General features: G+C 45.6%; 1 protein-coding gene across 1 annotated transcript in view; it reads right to left on the minus strand.

The window, feature by feature from the left end:
• Positions 1 to 2,872: 2,872 nt before the first annotated feature.
• LOC138259871 (hypoxia-inducible factor 1-alpha-like) overlaps positions 2,873 to 27,469 on the minus strand; it is a 917,172-nt gene continuing 892,575 nt past the window's right edge. Inside the window, exons 15-16 of the mRNA XM_069207820.1 lie at positions 21,847 to 22,009; positions 2,873 to 3,487 (exon numbers count right to left, since the gene is read on the minus strand). Coding sequence (XP_069063921.1) covers positions 3,285 to 3,487; positions 21,847 to 22,009 — 366 coding nt within the window. The 3' untranslated portion in view covers positions 2,873 to 3,284. The remainder of the gene's footprint in view (positions 3,488 to 21,846; positions 22,010 to 27,469) is intronic.

Here is a 27,469-nt window from a genome sequence, read left to right on the forward strand (position 1 = left end):
GGAGATGCTTTCTCGCCATTGCTATGATTACAAAGTTATCAGCTCAGGTCAGCAGGATGTGGGGGTCATTATCCCTGTCTTCAGATCTCACGTATAGTATCCAGTTCTGATGGACTGTTGTTAGAAGTCTCCAATCCAACTTCTCACTCATTGGAATATTGTGCTAAATTCTGAGGGAACTCTGAACCATCTGGCATTGAGGATTCCTGGGAACTCTGGAAGATCCCAGGATACTGTCAAACAATATAGGTCAACCTCGAGAAAGTGGGTTGTTTGGTGTGTGGGAAGGTGCCTGTATCCAGTGGTGTCTGAGCTTGTGCACATCTTGAAATTCTTGCCAGATTTGGCTATGCAAGGACTGTTTTACAGCTTGGTAAGCACTTTTCCTTCTGCATTCTCACCCGTGCAAATTCTATAGGACTGAAAACTGGTGGGGTCGAGCATTCCATGATCAGAAAACTGTTAAGGGGCACTCTCTTCTCTTCGCTACCAGAGCCTAGATACTGCAGTTTATGAGATGTGAATAGAATACTGAATCTGTTTCTATCCTGGTGACAGAACAAGTATCTGACTAAGAAAGACCTTTCAGGTTAGCTAGCTATGCTTCTTTGCTTTGTATCATGCAAGATGTTGTTGAATGTACGGGCACTAGACTTATCTGATAGAATGTTTATGCCAGACGATGTTATGTTTAATAGATCTAGGACAACTAAATCCAATAGCAGAGTCATTTCTTATTAACCTTTCAGAGACAACCTGAGGCTGTGTGTGATTGAATGCATTAAAGCCTACAAAAGCAAGAATGAGCAGGTTTGTCTCCATGCAGAACAGAAACTCTTGATTTAATTCATGGAAATGTTTAATGTAATTTTATTCCCTACAATTCCCAGTTGGGTATGCTGGAAAAGTCAAGAACTGGTATCAATGTTAAAATGTTCGTAATCTGCTCAACTCAAGGTGCTTTGATATCAACATCGTATTTACTATGGACAAGACTGGAAGCCTTAATAAATGAGGAGGACTGGTCTTCAGATTTCAGCTTAAAGAGGTTTAAATTTAAACCTGTTGTGGACTTGACTCAGTGGAAACAGGTAAGCTTTAAACTAGCCTAATCCTTATCTCCGGTCCTGACATAGAATGGAAAATGTCCTAGCCAATGTGAAAGAAAGTTTCTTTTCTATTAAGGACACGAAGGTGGGAATTACTGCACAGTGATCAACACTTCATGAGACTAAGGGAAGATCTATTTATCTGTTGAGTAAATAGTTGTTGGCCTGACAAAGCTAATGGCAGGTATTAGAAACATTGAGCTTAAATATTATGGCAATGTTCTTCTAGCTATTGCACTTTGAGGGAATTGCCAGCACCAGGTAGTGATCTTCTCTATTTTAGATTACGATCAGTAACAAAAAAAGAGATGGGCGTGTACATGTTCATGACTGTTGTGCAAGAAAAAGGGGGCACAGGAAACCACAGAGCCTCTTAAACATAGATAAGCACTGTGATTGAATAAGGGGCTTCTGTGTTTCTTTTACAAGTTTCCAGGGAAACCTAGTTGTTTAAATTATTTGTTACATAAGTGCTGCTGGAGAATGAAAGTCAGGAAGTAAAGCATAATCCTGGCTTCGGATATCACTGAATCTTACCTTCACATAAGCATTCCTATCATTAAGCCGTCAGGAAGAAGATGGCCTTAAAACGATTTGTGTGTAAAGGCAAAAGGGACGGTAAACTACTTTTAATGCAGACATAGTTCGTGCAAAGAATATCGAAATATTACCAAATAATTCTGCAACAAACTCCAGAATACGTACAGCTATATTTAAAAGGCATACACTTACAGGTGTCTAAATAATCTGGGAAGCTCCACAGGTCTACATATGTATTTTGCATTTCTGACTAGTAAAACTCGACAATTATTAACTGATAAGATTCCTCCTACACATGTGAGTAATAGTACACATAATACATTTTGTTACTGTACAAGGATTTGCTTTTGTAATGATTTTATGAAGCTGATATGTTGGTTCTTCTTCATGTTTTATCAAAATGTATGTTTTTGTATGGCTATCTGTTTCCATGTAATACAAATTCAATTAACTACGGCAGTCAAAGCTGCAGTTCCTTGTGGCTAGTTCAGTGACATTGGAGCCCATGCCACGGAGACGAGAAAACGAAGCTCGGGAAGTGGGGACACTTACCTCTGAAAAATGTGAGCAAAGGCGTTACCTTGTTTCAGTACTCTTCCTTGCTTCCTCCATTTCCTCTCATAAACTTCGTGATTTGGAGTTGAAGTGGGACGGGGGGCGCTAGAAGGAGTGACCATGAACCAAACCTTTCACTTTCTTTCTTGTACTTAATCCTGGCCCGGAGATAGATGAATTGGAAGATGTTAAATTGATATTGAAATGAAAGAGACCTCAAAGTCACGGAGGCTGAACACAGAAAAAGAATTGTAAAGCAGGGTTTTGATATACAGCCATATTAAGAATGGAAAACAGTGACACAGGGATAAGAGACAGAGAGATATTAGAGACCGGGTTAAATGAAAGATTGGTGAAGAGGGAGACAACAAGAAAGATGTCAAGGTATCTCAAATGCACAGGCTCAAGGGCACTACAGCCTAGTTTGCATTGTCGTATATTGCTGAGGTATATCTTATCCTTAAACAAAGCAGAAATTGTGACTTTTTTGTGATTTTCAAAATCATGAGGAGGACACCAGGGAAACATGTGACTACTGTGAATTCCCTAGCCCAGATCTGACAAGCCTGACCCTCTTCATGCGGCTCACACACATTCTGAAACACCAAGTATATGGTTACGGAATATGTGAAATCACACATTTATTGATCTATAAATGCTTCTCATTAAAAATAACTCTCCATTTTAAGATTTTTTACTTAATGAGAGATGATTCAGCAACGTTTATGGCACAGCACTTACAAATCATTTTGAAGAAATATTATTGAGAGATTTATTCAGCAATAAACAATCTAAGACTTAGTTTTATTTAAAATAAATTTCAGCTGCAATTGTCGGTAATTGTTGCAATTTAATGATGCAAATTTTAAATCATGATTTCGCAAAAACTTTTTTGAGCGTCCCATGACAGTAAAGATGATGGTGTAGAAAGCTGAGGGTTGGTGCAGGTTTCTGGAACTAAGTGTCCTAGGCGTTTGTAAAGATGCCATATTGCAAACCTCCATAGAAGTGGCTGATAAAAGTTGGAGAGTCAACACGTGTCCCTTGGCCCGTGAATTCGTTTTGGCTTGCCATCCTTGCTTATTGCCTAATGCTGAGGCTCCCCTGGAAGGCCGGAGCCATTGCCGCTTGCATGGCAGTGGAAACCTGGTCCAGCACGCATAGTAACTCGTGTCCTTGAAGCAGCCGGCACGGTCCCTGAAGTGGGGCATTTACCTCGCAATCCAGATTATTCAGCACTGGAAGTGGGCAAGGTGGAGAGCCAAGCAAAGTGTGTCTGAGATCTGGAAAATCAAAGGAAATGCTTATTTTTTTAATGCAATCTGTGCAGGCTACATGCTACACAATGACATGACATGAAGACTTTTTAACTTAGTCATATGTCCAGCAATCCTAGGTCCTAGACATATCCACGCTCACTTGGAATTCCAAAAAGAGATAAAGACTTTGCTCTACAGAAACAGATGATGAAGGATTGTAGGAAGCTGGCTCCTTATATGGTATACCAAAATTAGGTATACATTCCCTTACTAGTAGACAGGGGCTTGCTCTAGCAATCCCAAGGTGGTCTTGTACGGGATAGTGTGGTTGAGCATCCTTAGGCTTGTCAGAAAGGACTGTTAAACATTTACCATAGGCACACAGGCAATAAATGAGACACGACAATAAGGAGATCCACACCAATTCACAAAAATAACAAGTATCTTTAAATATATTCAGGCACCAGAATCAATCAGGTAAGTACATTTTGCAAAAGAAATACTTTCAGATTTCAAAAGCTGACAGTGCATTTTTCAGAGGTGGCAATGTTATCCTATGGAGAAAAATCAAATTCTTCATACAGGTATAGTACAGCGATTTACGGGACCAATCTCCTGGACTTAAGGTAAGTATGGGTGAGGCCCAAGGCAGCACCAACAGGTCGTCTCAGGTGGCATTGGAGCGGCCAGGTGCAGGGATGCTTTTCAACATTTGGTGCCCAATGTTAGTCTGTAGGGATCGGTCAGGTTAAAAGTAGGCTGCAGGTTTAGACTGGGAAACCACTTGGGCTGAACTAGTGAGTAGGCTCAGCTCTCACGATGATTGAGGACGTGGGGACACCTCAGGTCATCTTCTCAATGGCCAGGGGTGATGGGTGCAGAGGTATCTTAGGATGTTGGATTTTCGTCACCGGGAGCACTTGCGGTCTAGGGGGCCTGGAAACACAGGCTGCAGGCAGTGTTGGTGAGTACACAGTGGGCAAATCCATGGTGAGCTTTGGCTCTGGAGGGCCAGGGGACCATGCTTGCATCATTGGGTCACTTCAGCTCGGGCTAGGGGGCACAGGTGCAGTGGCGCTTTCCGTTGTCTCATGGGGTGCCTGCAGGATGCAGGGAAGCAGCTCTGCTGTACCACTGGAGTTCCTGGGTCTTTGTTGGAGGCAGGCAGTCCTCCCAGGCTTTTGGAGGCATGACAGGCTGCAGGACAAGACAGCTTATGTGCAATTCTGGGGGAGCAGCAGACAGGCCGGCAGGGGTGGTGCCATGTCAGTTGCTTATTCCTCAGTCTTTGCTTTTGCAGCTCTTGAGTGTCCTTCTTTGCAGGTCACCAGGAATCTGATTTCCTGGTGTCAGGGGGTTCCATAAATACTGAATTTAGGGGCATTCAGGGGAGGGTAGGGTAGTTGCCAATGGGCTAATTACCCCTGGGATCACTAGGTCCCCTACATGGCCACTTCCTGTGAGAAGTGGACATAACCCTGTCCCAGAGTTCCTCTTTCTGCCATCACCAAGGTGGCAGGCTTTCAAAAGTTGTACCCACATCAGGCAGCTCAACTTAGAGTTGGGACTGAGCAGGGAGGAGGGTACATGTCTCTGACTACTATTTATCGCACCCGTTCAGGTTCCAAATAGACCCTGAGAGGAAGCCAGATCTGCATTCCTAGGTTGGTGGGCATGTTTGAAGCCCCATGCCTTGGAATACAGATTTGCAGGCCATCCTGCTGGGAGGGGTGTGCTAACACCCTTGTCAGAGCAGGCTTTGTTCCTGTCCGCCCAAGAGCAAAGACTCTCACACTTGGGGGCCAGAAACCTGTCTAGTGGTGGCAGGCTAGTCAGAACTAGTCAGCCAGCACACAGGTAAATCGTAGGTTTTTCAAGGGGCACCTCTATGGTGCCCTCTGGGTGCCTGTATTAATAAATCCATCACTGGCATCAGTGAGGGTTTATTAATATGAGATGTTTGATACCAACCATCCCTATTTTCAGTGAAGCCATCATGTAGCTAGGGAATTCATATTGACCAGTGTCCAGCATATGTACATAAAATAGCTTCTCTGTTCCCTCACTATGTCTGAGAATTGACAAAGAAATAGCAAAGGCATATCTGCTCTCCCATACATGTCCACACATGTAATATAATGCATCCTGCCTTAGGGCAGTAAGGCCTGCTGTAGGGGTGACTTACATACATATATTGCATGCAGTGTTAGAGCACATGGCACACAGGCTGTGTGCCATGTCATGTTTTCACTTTTAGCTGCACCAAGGTACACAGGCTGCAATGGTAGTCTGTATGTATTAGGTGAGGGGTCCTGAGGGTGGCACAATACATGCTGTAGCCCTTGGGGACCTTCTTTGGTACCCATGCCCTTGGTACCAGGGGTACCATTTACTAGGGACTTATGGGGTGCCAAAGGTATTGCTAATTGGGGAACAAGAGCACAGTTTCACGAAAGAGATTTGGCACTGGGAACCTGGATAGTAGGAACCCAGTGCACTTTCAGTCAAAATTGCATCAATTACCAGGCAAGAAGTGGAGGTGACCATGTAAAAAAAGGTCACTTTTCTACAAGGATGATACACACCAAAAAGCAGGACTGAAGTAAGAGCATGAAAAGTCTTGAGGCCTACCACTCAAGAAAAGGAACGTATACCACACAGACTGCATGCCCACATGAGCTACAATTTTCACTCTATTCCTTCAAATCCATGTGTTGTGTGGCTAGTCAATCAAAGTAATACTAAATACACAAAAATAGGAATCCGTGACTCATTTCACACACCCCAAAGCACTCCACACATACGCCACACTCAAAATCCACATGCCTTGATACAATAATGTTGGAAATGGCCCTTTTTGCAGGGTTATTCCCACACTTTTTGCCCTTGACCTCCTGTTTTTGACTATGTGCTGCATTTCATTTTTGCTGGCTTTAGGACTCTGGGCACTCTACCACTGCTGACCAGTGCTAAAGTGCAAGTACTCCCTGTCTAAATTGTATTGGTTATTGTTTTCTCCATGATTGGCATTTTTGATTTACTAGTAAGCCCCTATGTGTGCCCAAGGCCTGTAAATCAAATGCTACTAGTGTGCCTGCAGCACTGACTCTGCCATCCCCATGAGTAGCCCTGTAAACATGTCTCAGACCTGCCACTTCAGTGTCTGTGTGTGCAGTTTTAAACTGCCCTTTCGACCTGGCAAGTGCACCCACTTGCCAGGCCCAAACCTTCCCATTTACTACATGTACGTCACCCCTAAAGTAGGCCCAAGGCATCCCCAGGGGCAGGTTGTGGTGTCTTTAAACAGTAGGACATATACTGGTGTGTTTTACATGTCCTCATAGTGAAATACTGCTACATTCATTTTTCTCTATTGCAAGGCCTATCTTTCCCACAGGGTAACATGGGGATTGCGTTGAAATATATTTTAAGTGTAATTTCCCATTGGGAGTAGATAGAGATGTAGAATTTGGGGTCTCTGAACTCACAATTTAAAAATACATCTTTTGGTGAAGTTGGTTTTTGAATTGTAGGTTTGAAAATGCCACTTTTAGAAAGTGAGTATTTTCTTGCTCAGCCATTCTGCGCCTCTACCTGTCTGTTGAATACACATCTGGGTCAGGATGACAGTTGAGCTTCTGGTGCATTCAGTCTAGACAGTCACACAAAGGGAGCTGAGGTGTGTCCTGCAAATCCTGATGGCCCATCACCAGGCTGTTGGATCTTCCTGAGCTATAGAGATGGGAGGAGCTGACACTTGCACATGAATAGGGCTGTGCCTATCCTTATACAAATCAGTCTCCAACCCCCTGGAGTGAGTCTGGGGCTAGGGCAGATAAAGGGAGGATCTTGTGCACTACAAAGACTTTGCTATGAAGTTTGCCTACTTCAAAGACAGAAATGGGTATAAGTATTGAACCTCTTACACAACATAGTTAGAACACTTCTGGACTGAGGACATTCTGCCAGGAAGAAGAGCTGGATGCTATAGGAGGGACTGCCACTCTGACTGATGCTTTGTTGTGCTGGCCTGCTGCATGTTGCTTCTGTCCTGAGAGTGAAAGGACTGGACTTTGCTTTCTACATCCTGCTTTCCAAGTTTCTCCAAGGACTTGAGTTGAGCTTGCCTCCTGTTAAGAAGTCTCAAGGACATAAGAGACTTCATCTGCCAGCACCTGGGCTCCTCTGCTGAGAGCCCTTTCCTGTCAGGTGGTGCCAAATCCAGTTCTGAGCTTGTGAAGGAGGTTTTTGGTGCGACAAGAAGAAAATCCACGCACCGACCGACAGCATCATTCTGAACTGACGCATTGCTGTAAGGATTTGCTGCATCGGAGTGTGGTCCCCGCTTGATGTATCAACCATCGTGAGTTTCGAACACCACATCACTGAAGTCCATGATGCACTACCCTGACTCTGCGGCAGCACCTGCTTCATCCCTGTGAGATCAATGCATCGTGGTTTGACATTCGACGGTTCGTCCCCGGACACCATTTTCTTCATCAACACCGCATTGCAGTGAGGAAACAATGCTTCATTCCACAAACAACGTATCACCTCCCCTGTGGTAGTAAGGCACCAACGCATCACCTCCCCTGCCTAGCAATAAGGAACTAACGCATCACCTCTCCTGCAACAGTAAGAAACCAATGCATCTCTAGCTCTTTCAACGCATCACCTCCCCTGCAGCCTGCATCGTCTTTCTTTTCTGACACATCTCGGGGACTTTGCCTCAGTCAAGAGCTTCACTGATTTCAAGGAACTACAGTTACATTTAATCTTTTAAAAGTGATATCATTGCTTGTGTATGATACATTTTTGTTGTTTTGGTCTTGTTTTATTCAGATAAATTTTGGCTGTTTTTCTAAACTGGTGTGGAGTACTATTGTGGTGTTTTCACTGTGTTACTGTGTGTATGTGTATGCAAATACTTACACATTGCCTCTGAGATAAGCCTGATTGCTCGTGCCAAGCTACTAAGGGGGTGAGTAGGGGTTGTCTTAGCTGTGTGCCTCCCTTATCCTACATGGACAGGGTGCAAACCATTGCCAAGTAGAGACCCCATTTCTAACAAATAATATGAAGCGCAAACGTAACCCTCACTTCTCTTCACTCCACCCCATGCTTGTGCGCATCAACAGATGACAGAACAAGAGCATGACTCTAGTAATTAAGCACAACACCTAAACATCTCCCACTTAGTCCACAGTACAATCCAGTCACCTTCCAACCACTTACAGCTTACAATTTCCTGTAATTCCAGGCTGCTATTCCAGTTTCGCATTACACTCTACACACACAGATACATTATAATAATATAATGCAAGGCAACAACCTGCACAATGAGCCACATCAAAAAGAATATTTGGTAGTATGAAAGGGCCTGGCTTTAATATGATAATGCACAGAAACACAAGCATGAACAAATGCAGTTTTCATGCATTAGTATAATAATGCCAGACTTACTGCCTTTGCAGATACTTTCTGAAGGGTGTATGTATATTCAAAAAGGGAAGCAAGTGCAGGGGATTCATTCCATAGCATGGCAGATTGGAGTGAGAAACAGCATCTACTTAAGCTGAAATCTTGGTTTTGTCCGAAGTCGCAGAGTAGAAGACTTGGGCGACCTACTTAGCCTGTATGCTGTGTTATGTTTCTGGATAAATACTTTAGAGCAGCCAAACAGAGCTCACTGAACAAAGGCAACTGGTTCTTTACTAAGGAGCCACTGTAAGGATTTTAGCGGGGAGTACATGAGAAAAGTGACACACTCAAATTACAAATCCTGCTGTAGGAGGCTTATAGTGGGTACCTTGTGGTACTTACACATTGTGCAGATCTATTATCCCTTATTAGTAGATGAGAGATGTTCTAGCAGCTTAGGCTGATAGAGGTAGCTATAGCAGAGCAGCTTAGGCTGAACTAGGAGACATGCAAAGCTCCTACTATACCACTTATATCATATAGCACTATATCACAAGAAACCACAATACTCAGGGTTACTAAAAATAAAGGTACTTTATTTTAGTGACAATATGCCAAAAGTATCTCATAGGATATACTCCCTTAGGAGGTAAGTAATATACACAAAATATATACACACAAACCAAAATCAGGTAAGTAACAGTTAGAAAAGTAGGGAAAACACTGTAGCACACAATAGAATGCAATAGGCGACAATAGGTCTAGGGGCAGCACAAACCATATACTCCAAAACTGGAATGCGAACCACGAATGGACCCCAGGCCTAGTGTAGTGTGTAGAGGGTCACTGGGAGTGTAAGAAAACACTAAGGGTGTCCAAGATACCCCAACCCAAGACCCTGAAAGGTAGGAGTAAAGTTACCCTAGTACCCCAGAATGACAGTAAAGTTGAGATAGGGGATTCTGCAAGGACAACAACTGACTGCAAAGCACTGAAGACGGATTCCTGGACCTGAGGACCTGTAAAGAAAGGGGTCCAAGTCCAAGAGTCACGCAAGTGTCCAGGGGGGCAGGAGCCCACTAAACCCCGGATGAAGGTGCAAAAGGGCTGCCTCTGGCTGGAAGAAGCCAAAGATTCTGCAACAACGGAAGGTGCCAGGAACTTTTCCTTTGGTCAGAGGATGTCCCACGGTGCGCTGGAGGATGCAGAGTTGTTTTCACACAGAAAGACCGCAAACAAGCCTTGCTAGCTACAAGAGTCACGGTTGAGGATTTTGTGTGCTGCTAGGGCCCAGGAAGGACCAGAAGATCGCCCCTTGGAGGGGGAGACAGAGGGGGCACTCAGCAACACAAAGAGCCCATGCAGAAGCAGGCAGCACCCCCAGAAGCACCTGAATAGGCACTTAGAAGATCTGAGGACAACAGTCGACTCAGAGCAACAAAAGAGGGTCCCACGACGTCGGAGTCCAACTCAGTGAGTTGGGCAATGCAGGACAGAGTGCTGGGGACCTGGGTTAGGCTGTGCACAAAGGAAGTCTTGCAAAAGTGCACAGAAGCCCGAGCAGCTGCAGTTCATGCAGTACACAGGATTACTGTCTGGCGTGGGGAGGCATGGACTTACCTTCACCAAATTTGGACAGAAGGGCCACTGGACTGTGGAAGACACTTGGACCCAGCTCCTGTGTTCCAGGGTCCACGCTCGTCAGGATGAGAGGGGACCCAGATGACCGTTGATGCAGAAGTATGGTGCCTACGTTAGCAGGGGGAAGATTCCGTCGACCCACGGGAGATTTCTTCTTGGCTTCCAGTGCAGGGTGAAGACAGACAGCCCTCAGAGCATGCACCACCAGGAAACAGTCGAGAAAGCTGGCAGGATGAGGCGCTACAATGTTGCTGGTAGTCTTCTTGCTACTTAGTTGCAGTTATGCAGGCATCCTGGAGCAGTCAGCGGTCGATCCTTGGCAGAAGTCGAAGAGGGAAGTGCAGAGGAACTCTGGTGAGCTCTTGCATTCGTTATCTGGTGAGATGCCCACAGGAGAGACCCTAAATAGCCCACAGAGGAGGATTGGCTACTGAGAAAGGTAAGCACCTATCAGGAGGGGTCTCTGACGTCACCTGCTGGCACTGGCCACTCAGAGCTGTCCATTGTGCCCTCACACCTCTGCATCCAAGATGGCAGAGGTCTGGGACACACTGGAGGAGCTCTGGGCACCTCCCCTGGGAGGTGCTGGTCAGGGGAGTGGTCACTCCCCTTTCCTTTTTCCAGTTTAGCACCAGAGCAGGGCTGGGGGGATCCTTGAACTGGTGTAGACTGGCTTATGCAAGGAGGGCACCATCTGTGCCCTTCAAAGCATTTCCAGAGGCCAGGAGAGGCTACTCCTCCCAGGCCCTTTACACCTATTTCCAAAGGGAGAGGGTGTAACACCCTCTCTGAGAGGAAATCCTTTGTTCTGCCTTCATGGGACTGGGCTGCCCAGGCCCCAGGGGGGCAGAAACCTGTCTGAGGGGTTGGCAGCAGCGGTAGCTGCAGAGGAGTCCCCGGAAAGTTAGTTTGGCAGTACCCAGGCTCTATGCTGGAGACGTGGGGATGCATGGAATTGTCCCCCCAGTACCAGAATGGTATTGGGGTGACAATTCCATGATCCTAGACATGTTACATGGCCATGTTCGGAGTTACCATTGTGACGCTGCATATAGGTGTTGACCTATATGTAGTGCACGCGTGTAATGGTGCCCCCGCACTCACAAATTCGGGGAATTTTCCCTGAACAATGTGGGGGCACCTTGGCTAGTGCCAGGGTGCTCACACACTGAGTACCTTTGCACCTAACCTTCACCAAGTGAGGGTTAGACATATAGGTGACTTATAAGTTACTTAAGTGCAGTGAAAAATGGCTGTGAAATAACGTGGACGTTATTTCACTGAGGCTGCAGTGGCTGTTCTGTGTAAGAATTGTCTGAGCTCCCTATGGGTGGCAAAATAAATGCTGCAGCCCATAGGGATCTCCTGGAACTCCAATACACTGGGTACCTAGGTACCATATACAAGGTAATTATAAGGGTGTTCCAGTGTGCCAATTAGAATTGGTAAAATTAGTCACTAGCCTACAGTGACAATTTTAAAAGCAGAGAGAGCATAAACACTGAGGTTCTGGTTAACAGAGTCTCAGTGATACTGTTAGGCATCACACAGGGAACACATACAGGGCATACTTTATGAGCACTGGGGTCCTGACTAGCAGGATCCCAGTGACACATAGGCAACAACAAACATACATACAGTAAAAATGGGGGTAACATGCCAGGGAAGATTGTACTTGCCTACACAGCCCCCCAAACGAGGGACAATAAGGCTAACCTTGCCCAGATGAGTCTTCATTGTCTAAGTGGAGATATTTGGAGAGTCCATCTGCATAGGAGTGGGTACTCCTAGGTCTATGTTCCACTGTATAGTCCATTCCCTGTAGGGATATGGACCACATCAACAATTTAGGGTTTTCACCTTTCATTTGTTTTAGCCAAAGTAGAGGTTTGTGGTCTGTCTGAACAATAAAGTGAGCACCAAACAGGTATGGTCTCAACTTTTTCAGTGCCCAGACCACAGCAAAGGCCTCCCTCTCTATGGCAGACCAACGCTCTTCTCTAGGGGTCAACCTCCTGCTGATAAAAGCAACAGGTTGATCCTGGCCCTCAGTAGTCAGCTGTGATAGCACTGCCCCAACCCCTAATTCAGAAGCATCAGTCTGGACTATTAATTTCTTGGAGTAGCAAGGGCTTTTTAGGACAGGTGCAGAGCACATGGCCTGTTTGAGCTTATCAAAAGCTTTTTGACAGCTAGCTGTCCACAATACCTTTTTAGGCATCTTTTTACTAGTGAGGTCATTAAGAGAAGCTGCAATGGAGCCATCATTCTTAATAAACCTCCTGTAGTACCCTGTGAGGCCTAAAAAGGCTCTCACCTGTTGAGTTGTAGGGGGAGCCCATTCCATAATAGTCTGGATCTTCCCCTGCAGTGGTGCAATCTGTTACCCACCTACCAGGTGGCCCATATAAACCACTTTCCCCTGCCCTATCTGGCACTTTGATGCCTTGATAGGGAGGCATGCATTTTGCAGAGCCTCATAACCTTTCCACAGCTGGACCAGGTGATCATCCCAGGTGGAGCTAAAGACAGCTATATCATCTAGATATGCTGCACTAAAATCTTTCAACCCTTGCAGGACTGTGTTCACCAACATTTGAAAAGTGGCAGGTGCATTTTTCAGACCAAAGGGCATTACCGTAAATTGATAGTGCCCTCCAATGGTTGAAAGTGCAGTCTTTGGTTTTGCATCTTCTGATAACCTAATCTGCCAATACCCTGCAGTTAGGTCAAAAGTGCTTAGATACTTGGCAGAAGCCAGTGTATCTATGAGCTCATCTGCCCTGGGTATAGGGTGAGCATCTGTCTTGGTTACTTGGTTGAGCCCTCTATAGTCAATACAAAACCTCATCTCTCTTTTTCCATCCTTACTGTGAGGTTTAGGGACAAGCACCACTGGGCTAGCCCATGGGCTTTCTGAAGGCTCAATCACTCCCAAGTCTAGCTTTTTCTGAACCTCTTGTTTAATGCAGTCCCTGACATGGTCAGGCTGCCTATAAATCTTACTTTTGACAGGTAAACTGTCTCCAGTATCAATTGTATGCACACACCAAGTAGTAGTACCTGGTATCAGTGAGAAGAGTTCAGAAAACTGACTTAAAAGATTTACACAGTTATCCTTCTGCTCTGCAGTAAGATAGTCTGCAAGTACTACTCCTTCCACTAAGAAATCAGCTTCAGTGGTGGAGAAGAGATCAGGGAGAGGGTCACTCTCTGCTTCCTGTTCCTCATCATTTGCCAAGAGCAGGGTGAGATCAGCCCTGTCATAGTAGGGTTTCAGGCGGTTGACATGGAGTACCCTAAGGGCACTCCTGGCAGTGCCAAGGTCTACCAAGTAGGTAACCTCACCCTTTTTCTCAACAATTAGATGGGGTCCACTGGGGTGCTCTTGGGGCTACAGGCTCCAATACCCACACCTTCTGTCCTGGGTGGTACTGAGTCAGGACAGCCTTCTGGTCATGCCATTGCTTTTGCAGCTCCTGGCTGGCCAGAAGGTTTTTACTGGCCTCTTTCATGTATTCAGCCATTCTTGATCTTAGGCCAAGCACATAGTCCACAATGTCCTGTTTAGGAGCTTTTAAAGGTTGTTCCCAACCCTCCTTAACAAGAGCAAGGGGACCTCTCAGGGTGTCCAAAGAGGAGTTCAAAGGGGCTAAAGCCCACTCCTTTTTGGGGTACCTCCCTGTAAGCAAAAAGGAGGCAAGGTAACAGGACATCCCATCTCCTTCTGAGTTTTTCAGGGAGTCCCATTATCATTCCTTTGAGAGTTTTATTAAACCTCTCAACCAGACCATTTGTTTGTGGATGATAAGGGGTAGTGAACTTGTAAGTTACACCACATTCCTTCCACATTGCCTTGAGGCATGCAGACATGAAGTTACTACCTCTGTCTGACACCACTTCCTTAGGGAAACCCACCCTGGAAAAGATTCCCAGAAGGGCCTTTGCCACTGTAGGAGCTGTAGTGGTCCTTAAGGGGATGGCTTCAGGGTACCTAGTGGCATGGTCCACTACCACCAGGATAAACCTATTGCCTGAAGCTGTTGGAGGGTCAAGGGGGTCAACTATGTCAGTCAACCCCTACCCTTTCAAAGGGCACCCCAACCACTGGAAGTGGAATTAAGGGGTCCTTTGGAGTGCCACCAGTCTTGCCACTGGCTTGGCAGGTCACACAAGAGCGACAAAACTCTTTAGTGTCCTCTGACATTTGAGGCCAGTGAAACAGGGGAACAAGTCTGTTCCAAGTTTTACTTTGGCCCAAATGCCCAGCCAAAGGAATGTCATGTGCCAAGGTAAGAAGAAACTCTCTGTATTGCAAGGGAATGACCAATCTCCTGGCAGCTCCAGGTTAATGGTCCCTTGACTCATTATACAAGAGGTTGTCTTCCCAATACACCTTAGGGCTATCACTGACATCCCCATTCTGCTGCTTGACAGCTTGCTGTCTTAAACCCTCTAGTGTTCGACAGGTCTGCTGTGCCACACTCAGCTCTTCCCTAGCAGACCCCCCTGCACCCAAAAGCTCAGCAGTTTCTGCTGCCAGCTCATCTGGTATAGGTTTTGCACAGGGAGAGGATTCCTCTTCCTCAAAAGGGGAATCTTCTGGAGAGGGAGGGATAGTGCGCAAGGATTTACCCTTTCTATCCCTCGCTTTTGGGAGCACTTGGTCCACTGTTCCAGGATTCAAGTTTCACTGTCCTTTTTGCTTTTTGGCCTGAGCCCGTGTCAAAGCAAAAATATGCCCAGAAATGCCCAGCATTGCTGCATGTGCCTCAAACTCCACTTCAGCCCAAGCTGATGTCTCCAAATCATTGCCTAGTAAGCAATCTACAGGTAATTCAGTGGCTACCACAACTTTCTCTGGACCAGTAACCTCCCCCCAGTTGAGATTCACAACAGCCATGGGGTGGCTAAGTGTGTTATTGTGAGCATCAGTCACTTGGTACTGCTGACCATGTAGGTGTTGATCAGGGTGAACCAGTTCCTTTATCACCATAGCTACACTGGCTCCTGTGTCCCTGTAGGCCTCAACCTCAACACCGTTGATTAGGGGTAGTTGCTTGTACTTACCCATATTAAGGGGGCAAGCAACCAAGGTGGCAAAGTCAATGCCACCATCAGAGACTAAAACAGCCTCTATGGTCTCCTTAACAAGACCAACCCCAACTACACTGCCAATAGTGAGCCCAGCTACACCTTTGGATTGGCTATTTGTAGTAGACTTCCAACCACCACTGCTATTACTAGGGGCACTAGAGGTTGCAGTTGGTGTTGTGGTGGTGGGAGGTCTGTTGTTTTTCTTTGGACAAGTGGAATCACTTGCCCAGTGGCCTTTTACTTTACATAAACAATACCAAGGGTTTTTCTGATTGTTAGAAGAGGATTTTGACCCACCAACCCCAGAGGATTTTTGTGGGCCTGATGAAGACTCATAGGGGGTCATTCTGACCCTGGCGGTTCGAGACCGCCAGGGCCATTCTGACCGCAAGCACCACCAACAGGCTGACGGTGCTTTTTTTCCCATTCCGACCGCGGCGGTAAAGCCGCGGTCGGACCGCCTGGCCGGTGGATTTCCGCCATTTCTGCCCCGGCGGCTATAATCCGCCAGGGCAGCGCTGCTTGCCCTGGGGATTATGACCCCCTTACCGCCAGCCTGTTTATGGCGGTTTTCACCGCCAGGAAGAGGCAGGCGGTAAGGGGTGTCTTGGGGCCCCTGGGGGCCCCTGCACTGCCCATGCCACTGGCATGGGCAGTGCAGGGGCCCCCTAACAGGGCCCCGGCCAGCTTTTCACTGTCTGACTAGCAGACAGTGAAAAGCGCGACGGGTGCAACTGCACCCGTCGCACGGCCGCAACACCACCGGCTCCATTCGGAGCCGGCTCCTGTGTTGCGGCCTCATAGCCGCCCGCCAAGGTCGGAATGATCCCCATAATGTTTTTTTATCTTTGTCACCACCCTTGTCAGAAGACTTACCATCCTTCTTCTTGCCATCCTTGTCACCCCCCTGTATGAACTTTTCTGTTCACTCTTGTTCTGACCTATTTGTCTGCCTTCTTTCCCAATTCTTGCAGAGAGGTCAGATCTGAGTCTACCAAGTACTGGTGCAAAAAATCAGACACACAATTGTTAAGCATATGCTCTCTCAGGATCAGATTATACAGGCTTTCATAGTCAGTCACCTTACTGCCATGCATCCAACCCTCCAAGGCCTTCACTGAACAGTCCACAAAGTCTGTCCAGTCTTGAGAGGACTCTTTTCTGGTGTCTCTGAACTTAATACTGTATTGTTCAATGGTTAAGCCAAATCCATCCAAGAGTGCATCCTTCAAATCTTTGTAGTTATTAGCATCACTTTCTCTGACAGTAAGGAGCCTATTCCTACCCTTACCAGTAAAAGATAGCCACAAGATAGCAGCCCTCTGCCTTTGAGGGACTAACTGTACCATACAGGCCCTCTCAAGTGCAGCACACTACTTGTTAATGTCATCCCCCTCCTTGTAAGGGGGGGCCATCTTATGCAGGTTTCTGGAATCTTGCTCTCTAACAGGATTACTATCAAAAACACTGCTGCTGCCACCAGGGGGAACTAACCCCAACCTCTACCTTTCCCTCTCTACATCCAGAGATTCCCTGTCTAAGGCCAGCTGCTGCTGTTTAAGCTTCAGCCTGGCCTCTTCCATCCTCAGCTTTCTGACTTCCCTTTCCATTAAGTTATCCTCAGGGTGGGAGGCTTGGGAATTGTGAGATACAGAGAAAATTTGGGAATTGGCAGAGAGAGACCTGTCCCTAACTGGCAGGACCCTAGTAACCTGGCCTTTAGGAGTGAAAGGTGCCCTACTAATGTGTGACCCCCTCCCACTACCAGTGTCACTAGGTGGCCTGCTAGGTGGCAGGTCTTTGGAAGAACCCTCCCCAGTCTCTTTAGGGAACTCCTCTGAGTCTGACTGGGTACCCTCCCCTCCTAAATCCTGTTCCTGGGATGGGCCACACTGGTTCTGGTCATTTTCTAGGAGAAGGTTGAAGAGATAGTCTTTGGTAGGATTCTTGCCAATGCTTAAACCTCTTTCTATGCAGAGACCCCTCAAACGTTTAAAGTTTAAACTCTCATAGGTTGCCTGAACAATTTTGGGAGTGAGCTCTACTGCAGACATTATAGAAAAGGTTTAGGACAGAGAGAGAAAAAGTTTTAGAACTTTTTAAAGCAAAGAGAAAAAAATGTTTTCAAACTTTTTCAAAACGTTTTAGAAAGTTTTAGAGAAGGACAGTTAAACTGTTTGGTTCATTGTGTATATCTTGAAATATTTGGTATATGTTCTTCTCATGAAAAGCACTAAATGACAAAGTGGTAATGCAGTTACAAGTACTTATCCCACCGCTGCACCACCAATGTAGGAGGCTGGCCTGGCTTATAGTGGGTACCCTGTGGTACTTACACCTTGTGCCAGGTCCAGTTATCCCTTATTAGTAGATTAGAGATATTCTAGCAGCTTAGGCTGATAGAGGTAGCTATAGCAGAGCAGCTTAGGCTGAACTAGGAGACATACAAAGCTCCTTCTATACCACTTATATCATATAGCACTATATCACAAGAAAACACAATACTCAGAGTTACTAAAAATAAAGGTACTTTATTTTAGTGACAATATGCCAAAAGTATCTCAGAGTATATACTCGATTAGGAGGTAAGTAATATACACAAAATATATACACACAAACCAAAATCAGGTAAGTAACAGTTAGAAAAGTAGTGCAAACACTGTAGAACACAATAGAATGCAATAGGTGACAATAGGTCTAGGGGCAACACAAACCATATACTCCAAAAGTGGAATGCGAAGCACAAATTGACCCCAGGCCTAGTGTAGTGTGTAGAGGGTCGCTGGGAGTGTAAGAAAACACTAAGGGTGTCCAAGATACCCCACCCCAAGACCCTGAAAAGTAGGAGTAAAGTTACCCTACTATCCCAGAAAGACAGTAAAGTTGAGATAGGGGATTCTGCAAGTACAACAACTGACTGCAAAGGACTGAAGACGGGTTCCTGGACCTGAGGACCTGTAAAGGGAGGGGACCAAGTTCAAGAGTCACGCAAGTGTCCAGGGGGGGCAGGAGCCCACTAATCCCCGGATGAAGGTGCAAAAGGGCTGCCTCTGTGTGGAAGAAGCCAAAGATTCTGCAACAATGGAAGGTACCAGGAACTTCTCCTTTGGTCAGAAGATGTCGCACGGCATCCTGGAGGATGCAGAGGTGTTTCCACGTAGAAAGACCACAAACAAGCCTTGCTAGCTGCAAGAGTCGCTGTTGAGGATTTTGGGTGCTGCTATGGCCCAGGAAGGACCAGGAGGTCGACCCTTGGAGGGGGTGACAGAGGGGACACTCAGCAACACAGAGGGCCCATGCAGAAGCAGGCAACACCCGCAGAAGCACCTGAACAGGCACTTAGAAGATCTGAGGATGATGGTCGACTCAGAGCAACAAAAGAGGGTCCCACGACATCGGAGTCCAACTCAGCGAGATGGGCAATGCAGGACGGAGTACTGGAGACTGGGGTTAGGCTGTGCACAAAGGAAGTCTTGCAAAAGTGCACAGAAGCCCGAGCAGCTGCAGTTAACACAGTACACAGGATTACTGTCTGACGTGGGGAGGCATGGACTTACCTCCACCAAATTTGGACAGAAGGTCCACTGGACTGTGGAAGACACTTGGACCCAGCTCCTGTGTTCCAGGGTCCGCGCTCGTCAGGATGAGAGGGGACCCAGAGGACCGTTGATGCAGATGTTTGGAGATTTCTTCTTGGCTTCCAGTGCAGGGTGAAGACAGACAGCCCTCAGAGCATGCACCACCAGGAAACAGTCGAGAAAGCCGGCCGGATGAGGCGCTACAATGTTGCTGGTAGTCTTCTTGCTACTTTGTTGCAGTTATGCAGGCATCCTGGAGCAGTCATCGGTCAATCCTTGGCAGAAGTCGAAGAGGGAAGTGCAGAGGAACTCTGGTGAGCTCTTGCATTCGTTATCTGGTGAGATGCCCACAGGAGAGACCCTAAATAGCCCACAGAGGAGGATTGGCTACTGAGAATGGTAAGCACCTATCAGGAGAGGTCTCTGACGTCACCTGCTGGCACTGGCCACTCAGAGCTGTCCATTGTGCCTGCACACCTCTGCATCCAAGATGGCAGAGGTCTGGGACACACTGGAGGAGCTCTGGGCACCTCCCCTGGGAGGTGCTGGCCAGGGGAGTGGTCACTCCCCTTTCCTTTGTCCAGTTTTGCACCAGAGCAGGGCTGGGGGATCCCTGAACTGCTGTAGACTGGCTTATGCAAGGAGGGCACCATCTGTGCCCTTCAAAGCATTTCCAGAGGCCAGGAGAGGCTACTCCTCCCAGGCCCTTCACACCTATTTCCAAAGGGAGAGGGTGTAACACCCTCTCTGAGAGGAAATCCTTTGTTCTGCCTTCCTGGGAGATTGGCTGTCCAGGCCCCAGGGGGGCAGAAACCTGTCTGAGGGGTTGGCAACAGCGGTAGCTGCAGAGGAGACCCCGGAAAGTTAGTTTGGCAGACCCGGGGATGCATGGAATTGTCCCCCCAGTACCAGAATTGTATTGGGGTGACGATTCCATGATCCTAGACATGTTACATGGTCATGTTCGGAGTTACCATTGTGACGCTACATATAGGTGTTGACCTATATGTAGTGCACGCGTGTAATGGTGTCCCCGCACTCACAAAGTCCGGGGAATTTGCCCTGAACAATGTGGGGGCACCTTGGCTAGTGCCAGGGTGCCCACATACTAAGTAACTTTGCGCCTAACCTTCACCAAGTGAGGGTTAGACATATAGGTGACTTCTAAGTTACTTAAGTGCAGTAAAAAATGGCTGTGAAATAACGTGGACTTTATTTCACTCAGGTTGCAGTGGCAGTCCTGTGTAAGAATTGTCTAGCTCCCTGTGGGTGGCAAAAGAAATGCTGCAGCCCATAGGGATCTCCTGGAACCCCAATACCCTGGGTACCTAGGTACCATATGCAAGGGAATTATAGGGGTGTTCCAGTGTGCCAATCAGAATTGGTAAAATTTGTCACTAGCCTGCAGTGACAATTTTAAAAGCAGAGAGAGCATAAACACTGAGGTTCTGGTTAGCAGAGTCTCAGTGATACAGTTAGGCACCACACAGGGAACACATACAGGGCATACTTTATGAGCACTGGGGTCCTGACTAGCAGGATCCCAGTGACACATAGGCAAAAACAAACATACATACAGTGAAAATGGGGGTAACATGCCAAGCAAGATGGTACTTTCCTACACCTGCTTCTTGATTTTATATGGAAGACTGGTGAAATTTGAACAAGCGATGTCTGTAATTGCAAATCTTTTGCTCTCTTCTGATAAGCAAGGTACAGGAGGAGTTTTAGGCTGAGACTACCAAAAGCTTGAAATCAAACTTAACAAACTACTTTTTAGGTACCATCTCCATTACGTTTAAGCCAATTGCTCCCATCCACTCGCAAAACAAACATATACTTTTGAACATCCAGTACGAACAGAGCAGCTGTGGTAAAGAATCCAGGTTCTCAAAGACCCCGGTAAATTGATCAAGGAGCAATCAATTCTAATAATGGCGTCTATTTTTGCATGAGGATTGTTTACATACAAAAAGTTATATTTCTTAAGGATACAAATTGTACACCTTAGAATAAAACATACTGATTGCCAAAGTTGCTTCTATTGATATAGGAAATGGATGACGGTTAATGTTCTTTATTGTTTCTCTTTCTGATGACACATTAAATTATAAAAACAGCCAACGAATTCCTACAGCTGTTATATGGCCAACAGTGTTTCGTCCCTTAAGTAGTCTTTTTCAGTGCTGCAGAGAATGAATTTCACTCATTGTGCACTCAGTACCAGTAAAATTTTATTAAAAAAGGGAACGTGTTTAGAAAGAATGGTGCCAAATCAATCAAGCACTACCAAGAAACCTATTCTGTTAAAATGTTTTGAATAAAGGCTGAGAGTCCACTAAGATTTAATGGGATGGCAAACAAAGCTCTCTAAAAAGTGGAAGAAAAGGGTATACAGAAGAGCAATAATGTTTCTATAATCCACATACTTTATTTTTTATAGACAGTGTACTTTTGGAGAACTCAGAAATTACTTGTATTGCTTTGATTAGTGCAAAAGTTTAATACTAATGTGGCTTATTTTGTTGAATGAGATTCAAATAGGTGTCCACATTTAATCATACATTATTGTTTTCAATTTTCCCTATGTCTTACCCCATGCACATAATATTCCAGAAATTAGGAATAGAAGTGTTAATCCAATACCTGGTGCTGGTTTATTGTCGAGGTTGTTTATGTTCGGCCATCCTGACAGTTCACAAGCTTTGAACACATTAGGAGGTTCCCAGTTGGGCATGGAGAACCACTGCATTGATTTCTTAAATGTAGAGACTGGAGCAATGGCAGTCTGTGCCTCTTCAAGAAGTGGCTAAAGAGAAGAAAAACAGTCACGACAGATACAAAACCTTGTATGTTAGATAAAGGATACATTACAAACATGCAGGCTTGAATCTAAGGAGCAATAGTAATTGTAATTGCAATAGTATTTATATAGCACATACTACCCCTGACGAGACGTCAAAGCGCTTTTCGGCGAGTAGCACGCTACTGTGGAGCCCAAGAAGAATTAGTGGTGGATTAGTATAGGGAAATATGAGTACAGTTTTAGTATTATTATTTTATTCATCTAACAAGGAATGCTGTAGATTTCACCAGTTAAAGATCACAAACGCATTTTTTCAGTTACAGTGATAACATGTAGAGCAGGTTCTGCAATTGATGTAAGCTTGAAGGTGAAAATAAGTATAGAAATACAAAGGTTTCATTTATACCCCCCACTTTGAATCAAGCTCCTATGGCACCAAGCAAACGAGTCAAGTAATCACGGCTCCGAGCATCTATCCATTCATCCTTTCGTCCACCTGCTGATGTCTAACATTTTACCTATACATTCTTTCATCCATCTTTCAGTCTTTCACCATTCCGTCCATCTGCCCATGCATATTCAAACCTATCCATCCATCTCCAATCCTAGCCATCAAATCTATCTATCCTTCTATCTATCTATCTACGCTTTCACTCATCCATTTCTCCATGCACCCTTTCACTCATTCATCTCTCATCCGCCCTTTCACACTTCCCTCTATTCATCCATCCTTTCAGTCATTCATCCATCCATCCGTTCTTTCACTAATTCATTCATCCACCATTTCACTCCATCCATCATCCATCCATCCAGCCTTTCACTCCATCTATCATCCATCCATTCTCCTTTTCATTCATCTAGCCATCCACCCTTTCACTCACCCATCCATCCTTTCACTCGTTGATCTACCCTCACCCATCCATCCACTCATCCATTAATCCTTTTACCCTTTCACCCATCCATTCATCCATTCACCCTTTCACTCATCCATTCTTTCAGTCATCCATCCTTTCATCCATCCATTCACCCTCCTTTTCACTCATCCTTCTATTCTTTCACTCGTCCTTCCACTCTTTCATCCACCCATATACCCTCCCTTTCACTTATCCATCCATTCTTTCACTAATCCACCCTTTCACTCATCCATCCATCATTTCACTATCAATCCAACCTTTCACTCCATCATCCATCCATCCATCCACCCATCCATCCATCTTTCCTTTTGCTCATCCATTGATCCTTTTACTCACTCATCCAACATCCATCCTTTCTCTCCTCATTCGTCCACCCTTTCACTCATCAACTATTCTTTCACCTATCCATCCAGACTCCCTTTCACTCATCCATATATTCTTTCACTCATTCATCCTTACAACCAGTCTTTCACTCATTCATTCATTGATCTACCCATTCATCCTTTCGCTCATCCATCCATCCACCCTTTCACTCACACATCCATCCATTCATCCTTTCACTCACTCACTCACTCACCCACTCACTCACCTTTGTCTACCAAGTTGCAGACAGAAGAGGCCAATCAAGAACTCTACCTCTGCTGTAGCTGCTAAAGTTGGGGGTTCACGATGCCCGAGCAGCCATACTTTCACTCATCCAACTGTCAACCCTTTCATTCCATCCATCCACCCTTTCATTCCACTCATCCATCCTTTCAGCCATCCACAGTTTCACTCGCTCCTCCATCCATCCTTTCACTCATCCAAAAACCCATGTACAGATCCTTTCACTCATTCATCCATTCTTTCACTCATCCATCTTTATACCTGTCCTTTCCTTCATTTACCTACACAGTCACCCTTTCTATGACCCATCCATCCACCCTTTCACTCACACACTGATCCATACATCTTTCCACTCACTCTATTTATCAGTTCCATGTTATTTATGAGCCTTTGTCTGCCGAGTTGCAGACAGAAGAGACCCATCAAGAACTCCGCCCCAGCTGTGGATGCTAAAGTTGGGTTCACGACGCCCCTGGATAGATTGACTTATGACTTTGAAAACTAGCTTGAAAAGAGCTCTATTTTTAGCTGACAGCTATCTGACTAAGTGACAATGATAAGAGGTAGGATCGTGTGTTGGATGATTGCAGCAGAACCTTATTGCAAAGTTTTTTGGCAGGAGTGAGCCTTTTTCAGTGAATCAGACAGAAATCAATCAATCCAGAATTGTAGAGCACTTACGGCCAGATGTAGCAAAGTGTTTGCGCCTCACAAATGGCGAAAATCGCCGTTTGCGAGGCGCAAAAGCCACTTTGCCATTCAGAAATGCATTTTGCGAGTCGGCTCCGACTCGCAAAATGCATTTCCGACTCACAAATAGGAAGGGGTGTTCCCTTCCTATTTGCGACTCGCAGTGGGATGCAATTCCATTTGCGACCGCGTACGCGGTCGCAAATGGACTCGCAGTTACCATCCACTTCAAGTGGATGGTAACCCACTCGCAAATTGGAAGGGGTCCCCATGGGACCCCTTCCAGTTTGTGACTGGACCCCAAATTATTTTTTCAGGGCAGGGAGTGGTTTCGTTTTTTTGAAGTGCAGCTCGTTTTCCTGTTAGGAAAACGGGCTACACTTCAAAAAAAAAAAACTGCTTTATTGAAAAGCAGGTCGGGAACATGGAGGTCTGCTGACGACAGCAGGCCTCCATGTTAGCGAGTGCCTATACTCGAAATGGGGCCGCAATTTGCGACCCACCTCATGAATATTCATGAGGTGGGTCATTGCGACCCCATTGCGAGTCGCAGTCGGTGTCTGAGACACCGTACTCCATAGCAATTTGCGACTTGCAAATTGCGAGTCGCAGGGACTCGCAATTTGCAAGTCGCAAATTGCCGACTTGCTACATCTGGCCCTTAGCTATCCCAAATAGGGTTTTGCACTGTTAGCGAATCTAGGGACCAGTAAAACCATTCAAGAGTCAAAATAATCTAGTCTTGAGAGGGTTCCGAAACTGTGCCTATTCAATTGGTAAATCATTACATAGCTTTAGACCTAAATAAAAGAAGGAGCAGACTCCTTGTCTTGCCCTTTTAATCCTAGGAATTGAGGCCCAGTTGAAATACCCTGATCGAAGTGCTCACTTAGGAACATAAGGATGTATACGCGAGTGTACACATTCAGACCCCACCCAAAGCATAGAGTTATAGACATAGCACAGTGGCTTGTACTTAATGCCCTAAGAGATTGGGAGCCAATGTAAATGGCAAAGGTGTTGGGAGTCTTAATCATTAAGAGGATATGACAAAATAGCTGAGCCACAGCATTTTTCACAGTCTGCAGCCGCTTTAGCAGAGACTTTGGGCCTCATTACGACCTTGTTGAGGTGTTTCCTCCATCACAAATGTGACTGATATCCCGTCCTCCGTATTACGATCTCCATAGAATATAATGGGACCATAATACGGCAGAAAGGATTTCCATCACATTTGTGATGGAGGAAACTCCTCCCTCAAGGTCGTAATAAGGCCTTTTGTAACCACTGGGTATTCGCCTTATTGCAGTCTTGAAATCATCAAGGGCTGCACCACAGTCTTTTGCGCATTATAAGGGGAAGTACCACAAGATCCTTCTTAGACATCTCAGTAGTCCAAAGCAGCACTCAGCTATTTTTGTAATCTGTAAATCCGTAGTCAGTATGTCACCCAGCCAGGAAGCTAGGTCTGTCTTTGATTTATGGGGAATAGGGCAGATGCCCAAGTTTTCGGTCAGCAGTGTGGACCCCGTTACTGGGGCTGATTTCCTAAAATAAACGTCTCTGTTCTACTGCCATTCAGTTTCAAGCAGTTGAGGCACATACACTCAACCACTTCTTGGAGACGGAGAGCCTTATTAGATGAGGCCCTGTAATCTATTGCGGAAAGTGAAAAAAATGATATGTATGTCATCTGCATATGAGTAGAGGGATAGGTAATTTGTTTCCACTATGTTGGCAAGAGGTTTTCCATAAATATTGAACAGAGTTGGATTCAAGGCGGAGCTCTGAGGCACTCCATGGGGCACATTAAATGTAGCTGATTTAAAAGATTTAGCAAAACGCTGAAATGCGCGGTCTTCTAGAGGAGACTGCAGCCAGGATAAAGCTGAACCTTGAACGTCTACTATCGTCAGCGTCTTAAGAAGCACTTGATGAGAGAGTGTCAAAAGGGGCACTGAGATCAAACAGGATCAGAGCCACAGTGCTTCCCTGTCCAGTTGCAGTATCAGGATTTCTGTAACACCTAACAGTTTAGATTCAGTGCTGTGGTCTGTGTGGAAACCGGATTCGGAAGGATATAATACCTTGTGAGTATCTGAAAAAGTACAGAGTTTACTGTTAATATTCTTCTCAAGAATCTTCGTATAGAGTCCTAAGAGAGAATTAGGGTGATGGTTGGCCTTATTGGAGGCATTCAAAGTGGCTTTTTATAGCAACAGAAGTACCATGGCATGCTTCTGTGTCTTAGGCACCACTCCATGAACCAGAGAATAGTTCAGCAAATCAGTGAGGATCGGCGATAGAGTGTCACTCAACAAGCTAAACTTATCTGGCAAAAGAAGGTCGGAGGGAGAGCCAAATTTGATGGCTTTAGATAGAGCTAAAAAGGTTTCAGTCTCAAGAGGCTGGAGAGAATGCAGAAGTTCTGGATGGAGAGGTTACACAGAGTGCTAAAGCTGTGTTGTTAAAGGTAGAGTGGATAATAGATAACTTATTACCGAAAAATTCAGCCAATTAATTGCAGTCTTTTTGGAAGCGTGAAATACGTGGTAGCTCATATGGGGAGGCTAAGAAATATTTGACTGTCTGAAAATCCTCTTTGGGAGAGTTGCTCACTGTCTCAATTTTGTTAAAATATTAGGCTGCAACGGCAGATCTACAAGCCCTATGATGAGTCTTACTGTCCTTTTTGAATTTTAGCTTATCATTTAAGTGCGTGTTTCTGCCATATACGCCCCAGGCATTTGCATTCCTTCCTTAAAGTGAACACCACTTCATTAAACCACAGGGCGAGTGGATAAGTTCCTTTCCGACACCGCTGTAGCAGAAGTGTTGTATCTAAATTCGAAGAGATGCAAGAATCCACCAGCCCTGTATGTTCATCCTTTGTTCCCACACACTTAGGTGCACTGTAATAATAGCGTACTATAAAATCAGTTGGATTGAATTAAATCCATCTCCTCGAAAGGGCCACCTAACTGGGTTTTTCTTCTTCGATACATAGCTCATAATCTGAAAAGAAATCACAAATAGTCTGACCAGCAGAAGGAGAGTGGACCATCCATGTAAATACTGGCTAAATTTGTAGATACAGGGTCCAGGAGATGTCCTGCAGTGTGTCGCCTCGACTGCGCAACACATTTTTGACACCTGCCTTCACATCACAAGCCCCATCGACAGGATCCCCTCCAGCGACACAGCAGGACCTAGCAACGCAGCCTTGCTGCATCTCAGAGCCGATGCATCACCT

This window comes from Pleurodeles waltl, chromosome 9 (genome assembly GCF_031143425.1).
Source record: "Pleurodeles waltl isolate 20211129_DDA chromosome 9, aPleWal1.hap1.20221129, whole genome shotgun sequence".
NCBI classification, from domain to species: Eukaryota; Metazoa; Chordata; class Amphibia; order Caudata; family Salamandridae; genus Pleurodeles; species Pleurodeles waltl.